This window comes from Hibiscus syriacus, unplaced genomic scaffold (genome assembly GCF_006381635.1).
Source record: "Hibiscus syriacus cultivar Baekdansim isolate YM2019G1 unplaced genomic scaffold, ASM638163v2 tig00111640_pilon, whole genome shotgun sequence".
Lineage (NCBI taxonomy): Eukaryota > Viridiplantae > Streptophyta > Magnoliopsida > Malvales > Malvaceae > Hibiscus > Hibiscus syriacus.
This window is the reverse complement of record NW_024063142.1, coordinates 255,356-278,064: the sequence shown is the minus strand read 5'-3', so window position 1 is coordinate 278,064 and position 22,709 is coordinate 255,356. Positions and strand designations below refer to the sequence as shown.

The 22,709-nt window shown below is 34.9% G+C and overlaps 1 protein-coding gene and 2 pseudogenes across 1 annotated transcript; 2 read left to right on the top strand and 1 right to left on the bottom strand.

Annotated features, from left to right (window-relative positions):
- The first annotated feature begins 641 nt into the window (after nt 1-641).
- On the top strand, nt 642-6,326 carry LOC120166370. The gene is made up of 10 exons (XM_039175631.1): nt 642-853; nt 1,072-3,595; nt 3,689-3,879; nt 3,971-4,042; nt 4,125-4,277; nt 4,380-4,543; nt 4,656-4,803; nt 5,409-5,531; nt 5,648-5,735; nt 5,845-6,326. The coding sequence occupies exons 2-10, from the start codon at nt 1,093-1,095 to the stop codon at nt 6,027-6,029; spliced, it is 3,627 nt and encodes a 1,208-aa protein (XP_039031562.1). The 5' UTR covers nt 642-853; nt 1,072-1,092; the 3' UTR covers nt 6,030-6,326.
- A 718-nt stretch (nt 6,327-7,044) lies between these two features.
- LOC120166371 lies at nt 7,045-13,478 on the bottom strand (annotated as a pseudogene).
- Nucleotides 13,479-14,329: 851 nt separating this feature from the next.
- On the top strand, nt 14,330-18,868 carry LOC120166525 (annotated as a pseudogene).
- Nucleotides 18,869-22,709: the final 3,841 nt, after the last annotated feature.

Below are 22,709 nucleotides of genomic sequence, written 5' to 3'. Positions count from 1 at the left end.
TAGACTTCTAATGCCACCGGTCTTAGTAACATCCACATCCACATCCGCATGAATTTTAATTATTTTATTTAAAGAAAATTATTATTTAATATGAAAAGATAAAAAAAATATTTAGTTATTTTTTGATCAAATTAATTCACCTTCATGAATTCAACCTGTAGTATAAATATATTCGATAGTAAAATTATTTAAAAGATGAATATTTTTTAATATCTTAATTTAACTCTACGCACATAATTAAAAAATATCCACTCTTAAAATATTAGCTTAATAAAGTATTTATTATATTTGTAAACACTGTACGTAATTGATGTTCCATAGAAGAAGGACATGGATCTAAGATGCAATCATGCAGAGCCCACCCAATCCCAGATTACTACTAGTCACAATCTTCTCTTCTTTTCTCTTTTAGAAATCAAAATCATCCTAGGATCTTGACTGGAATTTTGCATGAAACAATACACGTGTCGTCACCCCTAATCTCTCTGTTTTATCTCTTGTTAACCTTTACAAGTTCGAGAGTAAAATAATTAATATAATAAAAGTCACTGCCAGCCTATTTCAATCCTCTCGGTTTTCTCGAGAAAATCAAACCCACAGTTAAAAGAAGAGGGAAAAAAAAGGCGACAGTGAATTTAATTATCAATATATATATATATATAGAATCCGGAAGACTGGATTTCCTGAGAGAGAAGTAGAGAGGAAAATTAGATACAAAAAGGAGAGTTAATGATTCGTCGTAAGCGCTGAAAATGCCCTGAATCAAAGGCGGTTCCGGTCCACCGCCGATCCACTGTCTCTGTCTCGTATACTCTCACTTATCTGTCTCCATCTCTATCACCGCCCGAGTCTGGTACCTATTGGCCTTCAATTTTTTAGTACTTTTTAGCTCTGTTTGTTGGTTTTAGGAAATAAACTTTTATGTAAAACAAGTATTATTACCGTCTATCAGAGTTTTGATGTGAAAATTCTAGTATGTTTTAAGAAAATAAACAATACCCAGAAACCAAAACCCTAGCTTTATCTCTCTACACTTGATTTTTCACTAGTCTAAGCCAATATCCCATTTAGCTGAATCCTGTGTTCTAGATTATGGCATTTGATCACAACGCTATACCAAAAGACCTGAGACCGTTGAATGTGGTTAGCTCTATGACTGAAGAACCCCGCATGGCAGCTACTAGTAATGTCAGTGGTAGAAACATTGAAGGGTTTTTTCCCAATCCATCTCTGGAGCCTGCAAGTCCTGGTACGGTGCCTATTTTTTATCCAGCAACTATGGCTAATTCTGGTTTTGTAGGTTTAGGGTATGCAAATGCAGTGCCCTTGGCACCGGGTGCCCCTGCATGGAGGCCTCCCATGCCAATGCATGTACCTTTGCCGGTGGGGCGCCCAAGTATGAATCCTGTTGTTGGGTTTGGCTATAATCCAAATTTGAGCAATATGGTTGTTGCTAATGTTGTGGATCAGTTTAGTAATGGTATGGTAGCTGGGCATGGTTCCAATCCTAGTTTGGGCTATAGAAACAGTGGGAATGGAAGTGATCAAATGAGTAATTATGTTACGACAACAGGTTTTGCACCAAGTTCCAATATTGAAAATAGGGGTAGTGGCAATGGAAATGATCAGTTGCAGAATGAATTATTAGGTGGGTTTGCTCATAAGCCAAGTTCAGGACTCAGAAGCAGTAGCAGCGGGGCTGATCAGGTGAGTGATGAGGGTGGAGGTGATTCGGTGTCAGGAAAAAAGGTTAAGATTTTGTGTAGTTTTGGAGGGAAGGTACTGCCTAGACCTAGTGATGGGGTGTTGAGATATGTTGGGGGGCAGACAAGGATTATTACTCTCAGGAGGGATGTGAGCTTTAATGAGTTTGTGCAAAAGATGGCGGATGCTTATGGGCAACCTGTGGTTATTAAGTACCAGCTTCCTGATGAGGATCTCGATGCATTGGTATCCATTTCATCCGTGGATGATCTTGATAATATGATGGATGAGTATGACAAAGTGGTTGAAAGGTCTTCAGATGGGTCAGCTAAGTTAAGGGTATTTTTGTTTTCGGCTTCGGAGCTTGATCCTTCTGGTATGGTTCAATTTGGGGATTTACTTGACGATGGGCAGAAATATGTTGAAGCCGTGAATGGAATTGTGCATGGATCGGCTGGTGGCATCACACGGAAGGAGAGCTTAGCAAGTCTGGCTTCAACACGGAATTCTGATTTGAGTGGGGGTGAGGCTGTTGATAGCATTGGTGCTGGTCAGGGGGATGATAATGGGGCTCCATCAACAAGCATGTTGTCACCTGGAGGGAATTCAGCTACTTTTGTTGATACTGGTCCAAAAATAATGGTTGTGGATCCTAGTCCGGCTGTTTATGCAGATGGTGCTGTTCATTTAGGAATTCCAGTGGTAAAATCTGCTCCTCCTCAAACACTGTCTTCTCAACATGAGGTTGAGTCAGAGAGGCCAATGCCCCTTAGTTCGCCACCTCAACAAGTGATATATGATATGCCACAACACTATGCATCTACTACATATATTGATCCTCGCCGTGAGGTTATTAACCATTCTGATCATGTGCATCTTGCACCTCAAATGGGATCAAGTCCTATGTTGATGGGCAAAACTGATTCTGTATTTAACCAACAACATTTTTGTGATAATTCTTCCTTTCATCAGTTCATTCCTGCGTTGCACATGACAATGACTCCCTCCACTTCACATGTTGGTGTTAGACCAACAGTAGTTCATCCACTGTTCCAACCCAAACAAATGCCGATGGAGAATGTTCAGCTTCCTGTTGATGAGAGACAAAATGTTTATCAGGCTCATATTCCAACCTCAATGGTTCCAGTAAGTCAGGGTTTGATGGGTATGACAGGTGGCTTACAATCACAATATGTTTTGCCGACACAATACCAGCTTAAACAGGAGGTCCCGCGTACTGGGGCCATTGGCATTCATGCTGCAGAACAGCCAGTGCCCAAAGCCTCAAGAGAATATCATGGCAATATTCCTGGTGTCCCCAAAAATGATATTGTAGACCCTAACCATCTGATTCCCGTTGATGGGATGATGGAAGCTCTTCGGATAACCAATGAGCAAGGTAATTTACCTCTTTACAAAACCAGAAAAGATATCTTAGATGAGAGAATTCCACAAACAGCAGGGAGAGATGTCCTTTTGGATAACATCTTTAGCAAAGAAATAGACTCCAATGAGATGGTTATTTTGGATTATGTAATAACACATAACCAACCAAGAATTGGAACCCAAAACTTGGGTTCTATTGAAGTTCAATATGGGAACCCTCAATTTTCTGGTGTTCAGTCGGCACATAAAGTGGATGATGTTTTGGATTCCACAGATTCACTTTTTAGCAATCAAGATCCTTGGAATTTACAACAAGATGCTCAATTTCCTCCTAGACCTAACAAGATTCAAACACATAGAGATGGATTAGCAACTAAAGACCCTTTTGGAGAGAACAGTGCAGTAATCAATGGTGAATCTAAAGCCCAATTGGAAGAAGAAGTTTACCAGTCATTAAATCATTTGAACAAGGATTTCACTTCAGACAACACACAATCCACACAAGGTGAGGTATTTGATTTCTGTTTGCTACAGATGTTGGCATTTCTTGCTTTATGCATGGAGTAAATGTTTATTGTCTTTGCTTTCAATTGTAAAGGCTCGGCTGAGGAACTCATCAAGAAAGAACTACAAGCTGTTGCTGAGGGAGTCGCTGCTTCTGTTTTCCAGTCATCTACCCTTTCCAATCCCGACATACCAGCAACAACCGACAAATATGGTTTTGAAGGCAAGCAAGAGACTGATGTTTCAACTAGAAACATTGAAATGCAGCATAAAGCTAAATTTGAGGTGTGCAATCTAAGATCTCTTCATTCTTTATCTGTGTCTCTACAAGCAGATGAATTCCTTGGACTATCTTTAATGTTTTTTCTTAATTCAGGAAATCAAGACCAAACAACCGGACAGAACAAATTTTGGTTTACGAGTTTCAGATGGCATTGGTTGCTTGCAGGTTGAATAATTGTTTTTACGTGATGTCTGTGATTTTATATTAACTCCTTTTGCCCATAAATTTAGCTTTATTCATTTTCCAGATTATAAAAAATATTGACCTTGAAGAGCTGCGAGAGCTTGGGTCTGGCACCTTTGGTACTGTTTATCATGGGAAGTGGCGGGGTACTGATGTTGCAATCAAACGGATCAATGATAGATGCTTCGCAGGGAAACCTTCTGAACAAGAACGCATGGTACGACTTTATTTTCTTTTTGCATGCGCTTATTTTCTCCATGGTGGTTCTATTATGAAGTATTACTCACTAACTTGTACTATGGAAAACACATATGATAAGATTGATGATTTCTGGAATGAGGCAATTAAGCTTGCTGACTTGCACCACCCCAATGTTGTGGCTTTCTATGGAGTTGTTCTTGATGGTCCTGGTGGCTCTGTGGCAACTGTGACAGAATTTATGGTTAATGGTTCTCTAAGAACTGCTTTGCAGAAGAATGAGAGGTTCTAGAAGTTATAGTTTTGTTTGCTATATTATATAAGCTTTCCTATGATTGTGTTTTAATTGAAAATTTATCTGATTATAAATAATTATTGGACAACCTGCTCTTTCCAGGAATCTTGATAAGCGTAAGCGACTTTTGATTGCCATGGATGTGGCTTTTGGAATGGAGTATTTGCATGGAAAGAATATAGTGCACTTTGATTTGAAGAGTGACAATTTACTTGTCAATCTTCGAGATCCCCATCGCCCGATAAGCAAGGTTTGTTGTCGGCTCTAAGTTTTACTTGCAAGCAATTCTGGTTCCAGTTCTATGGTGGGAAGGTTTTCATTATTTATTCCAAACATCCTGAGATGGAATTGGAAATTATATAGATTTACTCTGGGTATTAATTGGACATATTTTCTTGGTTTGAGGAGGTTAAGTTGGAAAATTTAAAATAGTCTTAAATTCTCAAGGTGAGTAATTTTGTGACTGAGTTGGCTGATATGTTAAATATTCATATTATGTTGTGGGATTGAGGTTTCTGTGGGCATGTTTGGTTCAATAACAGAAGTCAGTATGTACGAACAGGGAAGGGTCTTGAACGAATTCCTGAACTTTTTTAAGAGTAACCTCAATAATATGAATAACAGACTTATTTAGGTTTTAGACCTTGTTTCTCTCAAAGTAAAATTATGGTTTCTGGTATATATTTTTTCTTTTGTCGACTGTTAAGAGCTGGAGCAAACTGAGTCTTAATGTTGTTTATCTTAACTTGGTAACATGAAGGCTCCCTTTCATTTGCTTAGTGATTTTAATAACGATAACTTCAATTTCATTCCTAACCATTCTTCAGTTCTTACGCCAAGTTTTTTGGGTACCAGGTTGGTGATTTAGGCCTTTCTAAGGTGAAATGTCAAACTCTGATCTCAGGTGGTGTCCGTGGAACCCTTCCGTGGATGGCTCCAGAACTTCTGAATGGCAGCAGCAGTCTTGTCTCAGAAAAGGTTTGTGATTGCACATTATTTGGTTCAATGCCCACTACCAATTCATTTCTTGCATGCTAACTTCTGCTGCATATTATCATCATAAGATTTCTGTTTTGGTATTTCCCGTAATTTAGGTCGATGTGTTCTCATTTGGTATTGTCATGTGGGAGCTTCTCACTGGAGAAGAACCATATTCAGACTTACATTATGGGGCAATTATTGGTAATTGCACTATCTTTAAATGTATTCTTTAATTCAATTGTTCAAAGCTTTGTATTTTGATGGCTCACATTTTGTCACTGAACATTTGCCTTGAATTGAATTCATTCAGGTGGCATTGTAAGTAATACACTAAGGCCACCGGTTCCAGAATGCTGTGACCCGGAATGGAGATCATTGATGGAGAGATGCTGGTCACCCGAGCCATCAGAGAGACCAAACTTCACCGAGATAGCAAATGAGTTGCGCTCAATTGCAGCAAAAGCTCAACCAAAGGGACAAAACCCACAAAAATAAGCAGAAAGCTCAACCCTCGGTTTTCAAATATGATTTTGGACAATCTGGTCATTGTTGGAATCTCTTGTTTCCTTTGCATTTGCTGGCAGTTGGAGGAATAATAGGAGGTCGTAAATGTGCTGCTGCTTGGCATGAACGTACGCAGCGCTGGAAGAGGAACGGAACTAAGTTTATTATTTAATTATTTTACATATAGAAATTATATTTGGTGATTTTGTTGACATTAGACTTTACATCTGATTGAAGTTTGTTTTTATGTACAATTTATATTGTTGGGGAATTATATGTTGAATCTTTTCTTCATCTGTAAACTTCCGTCCTAACAGGGTTGAGTTGTTTTTTTTTTTGTGGCTTTTTTTCTGATTCATTAATTTGTCTACATGGAATTCTTTTATTACACTTCTATTATGGCTCCAAGTAATTTTTTTAAAATAAATCATCTTGTTTTAACTCTTAATATTCCAGTAGAATAATTGCATTTTTATTTATAAATATCTGATTCAACATTTTACATGCAGATGCAATTATATTTAAATCCATGGCATATTGATAAACCTTTTTCAGTAACTTTACCTGATGCTTTCGCAAGCTTCAGCTTGAACCTTAGTTCTGCACAAATTAAGCAGTCTTCTAGATATTAGTGTTTGCAGCTGGAAACTTGATCAAAATTTTGAAGCATTATTACATTAAATAAACAGCGACTTTACATGTAGAAACATTATATATATATATATATATATATACATACACACACATATGTATATTCATTCGAGTAGATAATTTAATCTAAAACAACATTGTTACGCATATATCAGCGGATTACCATACACCTGGAACTGACTGGTGCTCACCTCAAGCAATTTTTAAAGCTGAAAAGGTTTACAGAGGAATGCTGGCCATTCCCATTGCAACAGTTTCAAGCTGAAGTCCCACTACTATGAACAGATCGACAAAGAAACGTGGAGTTAACTATTAAGATATCCTTTTTTTTTCTCTTTAATTTACACCAAGTGATCATTACAGGTTTAACCTGTGTTACTTCTTTTCCAATCCAAGATTTGTCAATGGTACTCGAGAAAAGCTCATCTTGATCGAGAAATATGAATGCGACATAAGCAGTCTACCTCTTACGCTTGCTCTTCAGAGAGGAAGAGGGGTTACTATACCAATTCCTTTTTCTCTGGTTTATGAACCAGTTGTTAATCTGCTTTAACTGCAAACCTGTTTCCTGCACTAAATTTGATTTGTCTTCCTCCTGAAGCAATATTTTGAGGAGACACTTTTGTCATAAAAACAGTTGAAAACAACATACTTTGATGATCAGAACTATCAGGGAAACATATCACACTTACGGTTGGGTACGGCCACTTGGAATGTGACTGCCACCAAGCTTTTTAAAATGAGATGGTATCACCTGGTAGCTTTCCGGCTCGTCTCTTACGCAGAATTTCCTCTCTAACGTCCACAATTTTCTCCTTGTAACCCTGAATGACCAGAGCATATTTAGCTGTAGTGTTACATGTCGAATGATTTTAATTTTAAATTCGTAAAGTCATACCTGTTTCAGCTCGTGCTTCAGTTCTTGCCTAACTCGCTCCATTAATGATCTCTCGGTCTCGGTTGAGACCAGGGGGCCAAACCCCATGCTGTAAATCCCATCGAAACTTCCATCAAACAAGCTGGTATCACTATCTACAACCTCATCTTCATCATCAGACATGGTTGCACCAGTTCCTTCACCTGGAGATACACCTGCTCATGATGTCTAGTTTAGCTCTATGTTTTTACCACTTCAATCCGCAGTTAATGCAGTCATTTTCCAAAACAATCAAAATAAACAGGGAAGGATTAAATTCATTATTATGACTTACAGAAAGCGTGAAAGCTGGATGTATAATTCAAAGACTGAACCAACTTCTATGGCTGATCAATAGACTTTTTTGCAGTTCCTATTGAGTTAATGTAGCAAGATCATAGTGATTACCACTGCTCTGCCATGGTGTCTAGTTTGGGCTCTGAGAGAGATTGGTTAACAATCTACAACTTATATAACTCGGAAAATCTCAAGCAATGTTCACTAGTAGAGAACTAGCGGAAACAATTGGCTGGGACCAAGAGGAATGGTTGGCAAAAGGGAAGTTGACAAGTGAAACCAAGATATAACCGAAACGAATAACATAGCTCATGTACAGTATAACGATGAATCGAGATGCTAATCCTACTTCATGCTATCCATCCCGGAAGCTGTTTACTGTAGGGAGATGGGTGTACCTGTTAAACTTTTAAGTGATTGCTCAAGATCCCAACAAGCCATAACTGCTTCCATTGCATGAAGACGAACATGTTGTTGCAATTGGTCTTTGAAGAAGCCAAGCAATAGAACATAATTTGCCTACATCAAATGTAAGAGAAAAAGAGAATGTGTTAAGAAACTAAATTTGTTATTTCTGTTTTTCAGTTGTAACTAATTTACAGTTAATTAGTTAGATTAGAGTTGTATATATTTGTAACATTTTCTATCCATTAATAAGAGAGGTATTATTCAGAACAATCTTTGTAAATTTAACATGGTATCAGTTTCTGGGTTATTTTCTCTTGGGTTTCCTGTTTGGCCCATACTTTGCTAAGTTTTGTGGCCCGTTTTCTTTCAGCAGTTCCAGTGTTTCTCTTCTCTTCCCCAAATCATTTTCTCTTAGAGATTATGGCACTCACGATTGACTCAAATCACCCCCTCTTTCTACATCCCTCAGACACGCCGGGAGTTCAATTGGTGTCACAACAGCTTACTGGTGCCGAGAATTATAGTTTGTGGAGCAGGTCTATGCGCATCGCGCTTCTCGCCAAGAACAAGCTTGGCTTTGTCGATGGGAGTTATCGAAGGGATGATTATGAAGGTCTGCTGCAGTCTCAATGGGAGCGCTGCAATGCTCTCGTGCTCTCGTGGATCTTGAACTCTGTTAGCCAGGATCTCTCTACTGGCATCGTGTTTGCTTCGACTGTCGAAGCCGTTTGGAAAGATCTCAAAGAGCGACTCGATAAAATCGATGGCTTTAGGGTTTTCTTTCTCCACCGCTAAATTGCAACGCTCGCACAAGGTGACTCATCTATCTCCGTTTACTTCACTCGTCTTAAACTTTTGTGGGACGAGTACACGACGCTTGTTCCTTTCTCCTTTTGTGATTGCGAGGCTGCTCAACAGAATTCGATTCTTGTGGCTCAACAACGATTGTTCCAATTTCTGATGGGACTCAATGAAACTTATTCTGCTATTCGAAGACAAATTCTCCTCATGAAGCCTCTGCCTACTGTCAATCAAGCCTACTCCATGATTATTCAGGAGGAGCTGCATCGAGCTCAACTGTCCGTCTCGCCTATTGAAGCCTCTGTGATGTTCACAAATGCTTCCAAAGGCAGTGAACGAAAATGTTTCAGTGGAACGTGTGACTACTGTAAAATCAAGGGCCACAGTCGCGATCGTTGTTACCGACTTATTGGCTTTCCACCAAACTTCAAATTCAACAGAAAAAAAGTTTCTCAGGCTGCCATGGCAGTTAACTCTATGCCTGCTGTTAATGGAGAAGTTGAGAGTGGCTCGATGGTTTCCTCTACCGTTTCAGCAGTGCCTTCTTTCACTCCCGAGCAGTATCATCAAATCTTGGGTTTGCTGAGCAAAAGTTCAACCTTAGATTCCAGTGCGAATCTTGCAGGTACTGTTGGTTGTAATTTACCTGCTTCCAGTAACTATTGTGTCTATTGGATTATAGATACTGGTGCAACTGATCATATTTTGTCTGTATTCAAGAGCTTGCAATTTCTTGTTTTATGTCTTGTTCACCGTTTTGTTCATTTGCCTAATGGTCATACTGAAACTGTCACTCATATAGGGTCTCATAGGTTAAATTCTGAATTAATTCTTTCCAATGTTCTGTTTGTTCCCAGCTTTTCCCATAATTTGATTTCTGTCTCTCGGCTTGCTAAAGATCATGCATGTGTCGTTTCTTTTCATCCTGACATTTGTATCTTGCAGGATCTTTACAATGGCATGATCAAGGGGATTGGTAGAAGGTTTAATGGACTTTACATTTTTGAGTCTAAAGGAGCTATTGGTTTGTTTTCAAATTCTTTGACTAGTACTGGGGATGTTTCTTGTGTTCATTCTGTACATGATATTGTTGTTTCTAATAAAACTAGTCTTTGGCATGCTAGATTTGGGCATGCTTTTGCTTCTTCTATGAAAAGGCTTACTTCTTATGTTTATGATAAGTTTGATGTAAATTCTATTCACACTTGCAATGTTTGTCCTTTAGCAAAACAAACTAGGTTGCCATTTCCTCTTAGTTCTACTCGATCTTCAATACCCTTTGAACTAATTCATATAGATCTATGGGGTCCTTATAGAATTTCTACTCATAGTGGTCATAGATATTTTTTTACTATTGTTGATGATTGCACAAGAATGACTTGGGTTTATCTCTTGAGGGTAAAAAATGATGCTATTTTGTTTCTTAAACAGTTTCTTTCATTCTCTTCTACTCATTTTTCCTCTGTCACTAAAATTATTAGAAGTGACAATGGTACAGAATTTTTCAATTCTCATTGCTCTCCTTTTTTCTCTTCTCTTGGCATTTTGCACCAAAGTTCATGTGTTCAAACTCCACAGCAAAATGGAGTTGCAGAACAAAAACATAGACATCTCTTAGAGGTAGCTAGGGCTTTACGTTTTCAGTCAAAAGTACCTATTAAATTCTAGGGTGAATGTGTATTAACAACTTGTTTCATTATAAACAGACTCCCTTCTTCTGTTTTACAATGGAAAACACCTTATGAGCTTCTTTATCATAAAGTCCCTGACATGTATATTCTGAAAATTTTTGGTTGTTTGTGTTATGCTACTGATCCAAAGCCAACTGACAAATTTGCTCTTCGAGCCTTACCCTCTGTTTTCATGGGTTATTCTAACACTCAAAAAGGTTATCTCTTATTTGATCTTACCTCTAAGAAGTTCTTTGTAAATAAGGATGTTATTTTTCATGAACAAGTGTTTCCTTTTAAATTTCCTGTTCAAACAAGTTCTTTCTTTCCTTTTATTCCCTTTGTTCCTGACTCTAAGTTCTTAAATCTTTCTTTTGGTCAGCAACATGTTCCTGTTGTCCCACCTGTTTCTTCTTCTAATGTTGAATTTGGGCAATCATCACAACAGTTAGAATCTTCTATAGTTCCAGTAGCTCCAGTCTTGGTTAGAAAATCTACTAGGGTTCCTAAGCAACCTCAATGGTTAAATGATTTTATTTGCAATTCTGTTTCTACCTCCAATTATCCCATTTCAGATTTCATTTCTTACAATCATCTTCCCTGTCGCACACAGTCTTTTGTTTCTTCTATTTCGAAGTCTGTTGAACCTAAGTCTTATCATGAGGCCATTCAACATCCTGAATGGGTACAGGCCATGAAGGACAAAATTCTTTCTCTTGAATCAAATAAAACCTGGTCAGTTGTTTCTTTACCTTATGGAAAATTTCCAATTGGTTGCAAATGGGTTTATCGGATTAAGTATAATGTTTTTGGTGCCATAGAAAGATATAAAGCTCGTTTGGTGGCCAAGGGATATAATCAGAAAGTGTGTGTGGATTATGTGGATACTTTCTCCCCAGTAGTCAAATTGGTTATTGTTCGTTTTCTCCTTGCCATTGCTTCTGTGTTTGATTGGCCTCTCTTTCAGCTTGATGTATATAATGCTTTTTTACAAGGTGATTTTTCTGAAGAAGTATATATGGAACTTCTTCCTGGTTTTTGCAGTCAGGGGGAAAATATGGTGTGTAGACTGCAAAAATCTCTTTATGGCTTGAAACAAGCATCTAGGCAATGGAATTTAAAGTTGACTGAGGCTCTTTTAGGGGCTGGTTATGAACAAAGCAAATTTGATTATTCTTTGTTCACAATGAGAAAGGATAAGAAGATTGTAGTTCTGCTGATTTATGTTGATGGCTTGCTGATTACTGGTAATGATAGTTGTTTGATTAATGATTTAAAGATTCTTTTGAACAAAAGTTTTAAGATGAAGGATCTTGGTGAACTAAAGTATTTTTTGGGGCTTGAGATTATGAGGTCGAAAGAAGGAATCTTAGTTAATCAGCGCAAGTATGCTCTTGAATTGATTGAGGAATCAGGAATGAGTGGTTCAAAACCTGCAAGAACTCCTCTTGAGCAAAATGTTAGGCTCACTACAACAGAGTATGATGAGTTGTGCACAAAAGGAAGTGTTGAAAATGATGTGTTGTTAGTTGACAAGAGTATCTATCAAAGGCTTATTGGAAGACTTATTTACCTCACGCATACCAGACCTGATATAACCTTTGTTGTGCATTACTTGAGCCAGTTTATGCAACAGCCTAAGGAATCTCATTTACATTCTGCATTAAGGATAGTGAGGTATATAAAAGGGAGTCCTGGACAGGGGATTCTGATGGATTCAAACAGCAACTATGAACTCAAAGCATATTGTGATTCAGACTGGGCTGCATGTCCTATTACAAGAAGGTATGTTTCAGGTTTTTGTATTAAGCTTGGGAATTCATTGATTTCATGGAAGTCTAAGAAGCAAAACGTTATTGCCAGATCATCTGCTGAAGCAGAATACAGAAGCATGGCTGCTACAACAGCAGAATTAACATGGTTGAATGGTTTAGCCAGTGAGCTTGGATTGGAAAAAAGACACCCAGTCAAGTTATATTGTGATAACAAGGCTGCCCTTCAGATTGCAGCGAATTCAGTTTATCATGAGCGCACCAAACACATAGAAATCGATTGTCATTTTATAAGGGAGAAAATACAATGAGGACTCATCAAGACAGAGTTTGTATCCTCTTCAGAGCAGTTAGCAGACATTTTTACCAAAGCTTTAGGAGTGCAACAACATGAATATCTTGTATCCAAGTTGGGGGTAAAGGATATCTTCTACCCACCAACTTGAGGGGGAGTGTTAAGAAACTAAATTTGTTATTTCTGTTTTTCAGTTGTAACTGAAAAGATGCCGATGATTGCATATGATATGACTCATAAAAAAACACAAAGGATCCATATCAGGAAACGAGAAAAGAAAAGGATCACCATGAAGTATTCGAGTTCTTCCTCAGCAGCACCAGCGGCAGCAGCTGAGGAGTACTAAGCCAACACTTGTTGAGACCTAGCCAACTGAGCATCGATCTGAGCAAGCTGGTCGACAGGAGTGGCAACACGTAGGCAGGCGACGTGAGCTTCCAACAACTGGCGTACATGGGGTGCCCTACTATCTCTGCCTTGCATTGGACTCTTTCCCAGTGATCGAGGTCCGCAGCTGAGGGTTGGGGATCGTTTAGAGCAAGGGTTTGCAGGCCCTTAGTATGGTCGGAGACAAAACCATCGAAAGCCATGTCGTGTTGATCAGAGAAATGGAACGAGGCTTCAAGGGGGTTTGATGTTCAGAGAAGAAGAAGAGGATAAGGAGTACTAGAGATATAAACAAAGGGCTTTGGAGAATAAATTAAATGAAATGAAATAAACTAAGAAAAAAAGGAAAACGGGGTTATCGGAAGATTGTTTAATAAAAGACAGAGAGAGGGGAGATCCATGATCATATGATGATGATGATGCAGGATCAATAGCGGTACAACCATTAACGTTTGAGTTAAATTTTTAGTATATACCAAAATTACGTCCAATTTTTATTAAAATAGTCATCCTAGTTTATGTTCTATCCTTTTTGAAGTATTTTAGTACTAATGTTTAATATTTGACAAAATAATTATTTTATTTATTTTTTTCTATAACATTTTAACTCTTCACAATTTATTTTAGGTTAAAAATGTTCTTATTTCATAGCGTTATTCGTATGTTAACTAATAGTTTTCATCTATAAATAAAATTTTTAGTGAAACGTTGGGGGAGAAAATATTCTAAAAAAATATAGGAGTCAAAATAATTATTTTAATAAACATTGTGATCTATTTTTGGCATTATACCTTTTTTTTTAATCGTTTGTTGGTTAATTTGGTTGCCTCTCTTATGTTTCATCATTTTTACCTCATAATCTTTCTACTCTAAATTCATTAGTAAAAGAAAAACTATCGTACATGAAAATTTGTTAAAAGGCTGATATTTCACCCAAAACACGTAAGATTTCTAATATTTTTTAATAATTTTTTTTTTATATTTTTCATATATTAAATTAATATATTATATACAAACAATGCAAAAATCTTCACATAATATTGTGAGAAAAAAAATTCTTCACATAATATTTATCGTAAATTATTTATTGAAGTATGACGATTGTTACAATGTCATATAGAAGATGTCAGAAATACAATACATTCTTAGTTTTCTCAAAGAAGACGTATGGACCACAATGTGTCTTCTCTATACACACCTTGATAATTTTGTTTCTGTTTTATCCATCTTTTTCAAAAAACCTAAAGAAGCATTATGATCTTTGTGTCTTGCTAAAGACGCATTGTACTCCGGCGTCTTCCAAAATTGTTGTTCAAAATATCCTAAAATAAAAGAATAATTTTAGAAGTGCAAGTATTCGAGTAATTCTATCATTGTATACATTTTAATATTAGAGAACTTAAATATTATTTAAACATATAATTTTAATGTATAATATTATTATTTAATTTAAAAAATATTTTAATAATAATATTAAATATTTAAATTTTAAACTATTTTTTTAAAAAGAAAACTCTTACAATGCACTCATATGACTATAGTTGATGTAATCCAAAAAGAGGTAACCCTCTTACATAAAGTATTTACATGTTCATTACTTATAAAAAGAAATCAGTGCATACAAAGTCACGGTGAATAAAAATACAGTATAACTTTTATGAATTAATATTCTATAAATTAATAATTCAATAAATTAACATAATAATTTTTTGAAAGACTTTTATGTAAATTTATGGTCCTTCAATACTACAAATTAATAATTCTATAAAATTACAGATATAACTATAACAACTTAATAAAATATGATTATGTTGTTTTTTTCCCTTAAAATTTAAGTCTAATTGTATTTCTTCTTCATTTTTCTTTATTACATCTAAAAATTCTGATGTTGTATTCTCATGCTCCAAAAATATTACTGATATAACTATAACAACTTAGTAAAACAGACACAGAACAAAGCGGGAGATCATTGGCCCCTGGATGGGTGAAAGAAAGGGATAAGGAGTCAACTGATAAAGCTAGTACCTTTCGAGAGAGAACAGAAGAAGGTTGGGATGCACAGTTAGCAGAAAGCCTTAAAGGTGTAAACTGGAACATCTTAGATGTTGTAGAAGTTAGAATTGACGCTGATATAAAGGATGAGGACATGATGTTGTTGACAGGATTATCTCCTTATGCAGACTGGATTAGCGGCAATGCTGATATTACGCTGCAGGTGGGTTAGCTGAAGAAATACCTAATCACTTATGGAAAATTTGCATAAATAAGCTAGATTTGTTTAGTATTAACTATCAACTTTTTATGTCTTTTAATGCCCAGGTTAAAGGCACAGTTGAACAACCTGTGCTTGATGGATCTGCATCATTCCACAAGGCATCTATATATTCGCCAGCACTCAGATAACCTCTTACAAACATTGGTGGCACTGTAAATGTGGAAGAAAATAAGGTATGCATTGCATCCTTGGAGAGCAGGGAATTTGCCACTTAGAACAAGTGAGGCATCCCTGGGTGATAAAATTGAGCTGAAATGTGAATTTCTCGAAGTACTATCAAAGAACATCCTGAGGTAAATTTTTCTGTCTTTGGAACATTTTTACGCTCTATCATTTTCTCTCAAAATAAATAATGAAGACCTATATCTGTCTCATTTTGTGTAGTGGTTCAATTTCATATCCGTTTTCCTTTTCCTTGGTTCTTTGCAATCTAACCAATGAGCAAGATTGCATTGACATAGATGAGATTCCTTATCCACAGTACACCCTCTGAACCTTAGAATGATTTTTTTCCCTTCACGTTTTAACTTGGTTTGAAGGTTAAACTAAATTATTTTGGGTTGGGTTGGTTCCTAATGTAATTTATATTAGGGTTTTTATTATCTATCATTGGTTTAATTTTCGTTGCGGAGAACTGACATATTGCTGATATCAGTGGCCAGGTTGACACCCAGTTGCAGATAACTGGTTCCATATTGCAGCCAAATATCTCGGGGAATATTAAATTGAGCCATGGAGAGGCATATTTGTCTCATGATAAGGGTAGTGGACCTGCACCTTTTAATAGGTTGGCATCAAACCAGTCCCGGCTTCCAGGTGCTGGATTCAATCAAGCAGTTGCTTCTAGCTATGCTTCACGGTTTTCCTGTTCTGAACCTGCTTTTTCAAGGACCAAACTCCCATATTTTCAATTCTGATGCCATCTTGTTTCCTCTTGCACTCACTGGAGACTTGAATAAAAATCAAGTATACTTTTAATTTGATTTTAAAATTCTGGACTGTCTGTAGATATTGTTGAAATGTTCCTTTTTCAATAACTGGATAAGACTTCTAGGCTTATATAGAAAAAGAATCTTATTTAATGCAGTGCCTTATAACAGATCCTTTTAAATATTCCTCTTGCCGCCTATTAGTTGGTGTTGCATTTATCGCCCATTTACTTGTGAGAGTATACCAATGCTAAGTTAAATAAATCTTTAAAATTAGAATAAAAATTCAGTGATTTAAGAATTTGTCTATTGGTGAAATTTTATATTAGAAAATAAGTGACTGGTATATGTGCTTGTCTAATCATGTCTTACGTTCCAATTCTATTGACCTTGACCTTAAACATATCTTTATCTTTTGTTCTTATTTTCTGCGCAAATTAGGTTGCTAATGTGTAGGTGAAGCTTCATATTAAAGATAATAAGAGAGAATATCAATTTCCTGAAATGAAGAAAAAGGATATTCCATCGGTTTATATTTACTGAATTTCTGTGAAATTGAAGCCTTTTATCTATTGTTGCTTGTCAATTTGGATGTATTATTTGTTTCCGATCATCTAAATGAATCATTTATTGTTTTGTGCAGATAAATCAGCTGAAGTGGAGAAGGGGATGGACCAAGTGAAAATTAAACCAAGCCTTGATGTCCGCCTTAGTGATTTGAGGCTTGTTTTAGGACCAGAATTGAGGATAGTTTTTCCTTTATTTCTTAACTTTTCTGTTAGTGGGGAACTCGAGTTGAATGGCCCGGCTCATCCAAAATGGATTGAACCCAAGGGCATTTTAACATTTGAGAATGGCGATGTGAATCTTGTTGCAACTCAAGTGAGATCTTATCTCTTATGCATTCTCTGTTAATTTTCTCTCGTCTCCAAATTTTTTTCTTGTGGGTTGGTTTTATTACTGAATTTGATATGTTGATGTTGAATTCTGCAAATGCAGGTGAGGCTTAAGAGGGAACATCTAAACCTTTCTAAATTTGAACCTGAGCATGGTCTAGATCCAATGCTGAACTTAGCTTTGGTTGGGTCGGAATGGCAATTCAGGATTCAAAGTCGAGCCAGCAATTGGCAGGACAAGTTGGTGGTGACCTCAACTCATTCTGTGGTGGTGACCTCAACTCATTCTGTGGAGCAGGATGTTCTCTCATCCACTGAGGTAATATAAAACAGATACTTTTTTTTTATAAGAATTTGAGATCTCATTAATATATAACAGATACTCATCCACTGGATTCTCTGAAATGATCTATTTCTTCTATAACATGATCCGGAAGCCTGTGTCCCGCTTTTAACCTTAAGGAAGTAGGTTACAACCTCTTGTACCAGGGTTGCATCCTATGGTATCATTTAATGAATTATCGTTTGTAAACTATGATCGACAATTTATTGTTTTTGCTTTATACAGTGAATTAGCTTTTTTGTCAAAGGAAGGATTATGCCAAACCATTCTGGAACTGGAATATCTTTCTTTGCCATGCTATGCAAATTTTCTCTAGAGATAATGAGTTGAATATCATATAATTTGTTTCGCGTAATTGCATTCTTGTTGAATGCATGTGTCTGATCTCTGTCTGTGTCAATGGGTTCTGTTGGTCTAACAAGATAGTTGTGCTATGCGGCAGTGAATATATAAGGTTAGCTTGGATATGTCTACAACTTTTGCCCTAGGTTTCAGTGTAATTAATCATCCCGTTTGCAGTTTCCAAATTCATAATTTTTTAAAAAATCTCACGCACTATAGTTGTTTGTTGTAAATTTCCCTTGAGCACAGGCTGCCAGAGTATTTGAGAGTCAATTGGTTGAGTCCATATTGGAAGGTGATGGCCAACTAGCGTTTAAAAAGCTTTCAACTGCAACACTTGAGACGCTGACGCCAAGAATTGAAGGGAAGGGAGAGTTTGGTCAGGCCAGGTGGAGGCTAGTGCATGCGCCACAAATCCCTAGTTTGCTCTCGGTTGATCCCACGGCTGATCCTCTTAAATCTTTGGCCAGTAATATATCCTTTGGTACAGAAGTTGAAGTCCAGCTCGGGAAACGTCTGCAGGTGAACACAGAAGGAGCTTTGTTTGATTTGTGTTTCACTAATCATTTGGTTGTTGAATTTTTGTTTTATCTCTTTCTAATGGTGAATCTAAAATTCAGACATTCGTAAAACCATGAACTACTGTTGAATTTTGTTTGAACCCTTAATCGCTTCCTAATGGTTTCATCTCTTTCTCTTAGGCTTTCATAGTTAGGCAGCTAAAAGATTCAGAGATGGCTATGCAGTGGACCTTGATCTACAAGCTTACAAGCCGGCTACGATTGCTCCTACAATCTGCACCTTCCAAACGCCTTCTTTTTTAGTATTCTGCTACCTCGCAGGACTAGCCCGTTAGAGTTTTTTTTTTTCCTTCATATTTTGCCAAAGCTGCCCGCCTTTGGAAGTGAAAGCAGAGCAATAAGAGTTGTAAGGAAGGGACAGTATTTTTTATAATGAAAATGTAAAGGTGGGTTTTTTGGTTGCATGTTCTTTGCTCGAAGAAGCGATGAACTCGCCTCTGTTTCATCGTTCATCTTTCTTCTTTATACAGTCATATAAATCCAAAGCAATGGTTTTCCGTTTTTATATCAAACCAGTCTCGTCATATATTTTTTTTTTATTAATCTCGGATAAGTACAATATATTATATGTTCTAAGATAATTCTTAATCATTTGACGTCGAACGTTCACACTCTTAATATTTCTTATGTTTGAACTCCAGATCTCAAAGAATAATAATAATTTTTTTATCACTGAAGTCGTTTTTATATATTCCATCATAGATTGATTTTATATATTTAACATAAATATGTGTTGTCGGTTTTTGTTGTTTTCTTGAGTTCGATTGTAGTTATTACAGTAAATGCATACTATTATAACATTACTGAATTTAGTGACAAGTTAACAAGTTACATAAATGTTACAACTTAAATTATAATAACAATAATATAATCAATTAAAGCTATTTATATCTTTCTATTTTGTAAAAACAATTCCCCGGTCTAAAAACTTGCTCTAATTTATTAATCCGACTACTTTTTTACTTTAAAGTATACTAATCTTTTTAATTTAATCAACAGTATTTTTTAAAGATAATCAACAGTAAAAGGTAGAAAAAAAGGTAAGGGTACGTTTGTTTCCGTAATTGGAATTACGGAATTGGTTTTCCCCGAATTCCCGTATTTGTTTCACGTAATTTGTTTTCCGGAAAATATTTTCCCGTGTTTGTTTCACGTAATTCGTTTTTCGGAAAACGTTTTCCCGTGTTTGTTTCACGTAATTCGTTTTCCGGAATGTAATTCATTTTCCTAGTAACAGAATTTCCTTTGTGTTTTCTGTAAAATGACTTACGGATTCATTTTCCGTAAGTCATTTTCCGAACTTTTCACTTCAAAACAAAAATACTCAAAATAATTTTATTTTATGAATTTAATATTAATAAAATATTTTAATATCATTTTCATCAAAATATTAATTATTAAAATATTTAAAATATATTTATTAATATTTATAATAATATAATATTATATTTTTAATATTATATAAAATAATCAATTATATTATAATAATATAAGATATTATATTTTTATTTTAATAAATATATAATAATTTTTTTATATATTTAATAATGAATAATATTATTTATATATTTCAATAATATTTTAGTAAAGATATTAAAATATACTAATTAATATTTTTAAAATATAATATAGTACTATTACTTTAATAAATAATTAATATAATTTATAAAATTTTATTTCACTAAAATATACCGAAAAAATGTTTAAATAACATCTTCCAAACATCATAAAACGTTTTCCAGATGTTTTCTGGAAATGTAATTCATTTTCCAGAAATGTAATTCATTTTACATAAATGTAATTCATTTTCCAGAATTCAAATTCCAGTAATTCATTTTCCAGTAATTCAAATTCCAGTAATTCATTTTCTGGTAATTCATTTTAATTAAGGGTAAATTACAAGATTTGTCAATTATGTTTTAGTTTTTTTCACTTCTAATTATTGATTTAAAAAAAGTTATATTTGTCATATTTTTAGTTACTGACATGTTAATTATAGTTGTCCTAGTTGACATGTGAGGTTAAAAAATAATTAACCTTTTTTAACTATTGATTGAATTTTTATTTCAGTAAACTTGTACTCGAACTGATAAAATTATTTTTATACAATTTTTTTATAAAAACAACTAATTTTATTTAAAATATGAAATATTTCAACAATCAATATTTACAATAGTAATTGTAAATTAAATAAATAAATAATTAAAAAAAATTCCTATAATCATTGAAACAAAACTAACATCTTAAGATCACACAAAGACCATTAAAGTAAAGATTAAAAATCTAACTAAGAAACTCCAACAAAGATAGATATAAACAGATCTGATTGCATCTGCAAATGAACCACAAAAATGAATCAAGCTATTGAAAAACTACCGGCAAACCGCAAATAAGACTCGAGCAACGTGAAAAATTATCAACGAACACAAATCAGATATCCAAATTCAATCAGATGTTCCAAAGCAGGGAATATCAACAAGATATCATATAAGCGCCATCGTGGCGATGTCAAATCAACTCTTAAGAAAAAAAATGAAAGACGGCCAAACAAAAGAAAAACATAAGAAAATTTATTATATAAATTGATGAAAACATATCATACAAGTAGACTTATCAAAAATAAAAAAAAAATAAAAAAAAATAAAGATACGATATAAAAAAAAAGCGACAAAAGAAAATTAACGATTAACGATTAATATTAAAGTTGATACAATCACTTATCAATAAAGATAAAAAGAAAATATATGAGCGGTACCCAACGAGAAAAAGGCTAATTCTTTCTACGTGTCTATTTCCTATAAGTTGAGGGTCAAAATATGCATTTTCGTTGACGGCTAAATTAATTTATTTCTTGAATGCTTTTGACATTTTTTTTCCTCTCTGCATTTCGTTTTCTTGCTGAAAAACTAGTTGTCATAACCATTTTTTTCCGTAAAACAATTAAATATTATTTTAAAAACGATTACGACTTTATTTTGGAAAAATTGGTGATTTGTAATTAATTTGAATTAAATTGAATAGAGTCGCCATCGACCTTTGGGTTAGGTAGGCCGAATACCTAAAAACGTCTTTTAAAACAATTTTAAGAAAGATCATTTTTAAGACAAAAATAGTCTGCGTTTACCAAAGATTCAATTAAAATGGATTCGGGAGTCGGTTACATGTGGGGAAGGATAAACACCCCCACAACGCCCAAAATTGGTACTGTGTCGCTTACACATCGTCGTAAATGGTGGAAATTACAATTTGAATATGAAGTAAAAAAAATGATCCATTTATTGAATATTAGTTAAAATAATAGAAATACTTCACTTGGTAAGAAATCTCGAGATTTGCAATCCTCCAACGGGAAAGCTATCTCATCTATTTCTCATCTATAAAGTATATCCTATCTTTGAATTACCACTAAATAATATCATCATGAGTAAAAAATAAAATATGCTTAATTTATGTATCGTTAATATCAACATAACAACCATTAATACAATGAAAATTATGAAAATAGAATAATAAATAAATTATGATCTATTTATTGAATATTAGTTATAAATAAATAAAAAAAATCCTTTTCTCGATAAGAAATCCCGAGATTTGCAATCCTCCGCCGGGAAAGCTACCTCGTCTATTTCTTACTTGTAAAGAATATTTTCTCTTTAAAAAAAATGACGAAAATTGACATAATGCATCACACTATACTTTTCCAAAGCATACATCACTCATATTAAGATTCAATGAAGAAATAATAATAACGATTAAAATTTAAATATTAAACAATATGAACATCAAATAAATTAACAAAAAATAAAATAACAATAAAAATAATTTCTATAAGCTTGTAAAAGGAAGAATTTGCATTTTTTATTCTGTTCGAACGTCGTATCGGATTGTACCACTTCGATCAAGTGATACTTTCCACGCCCGTTCTATAAATATGTGTTCTTGAAATTATTCGAATAATATACAATAGAGAAATACAATGGGAATAAATATAAATAAAATATGCGACATAGAATCTTTACATTAAATAAAACAAACAACATTATTTACATAATACAAATAACCAAATAACAACATCATATAAAACTGACTACAATAAAAATAAGTAAAT

Coding starts and splice junctions, on each gene's coding strand:
- LOC120166370 (XM_039175631.1), top strand. CDS start 1,093: ATGGCATTTGATCACAACGCTATACCAAAAGACCTGAGACCGTTGAAT. Junction 4,544..4,655: donor GCTTTGCAGAAGAATGAGAG/GTTCTAGAAGTT, acceptor TGCTCTTTCCAG/GAATCTTGATAAGCGTAAGC. Junction 4,804..5,408: donor CCCATCGCCCGATAAGCAAG/GTTTGTTGTCGG, acceptor TTTGGGTACCAG/GTTGGTGATTTAGGCCTTTC.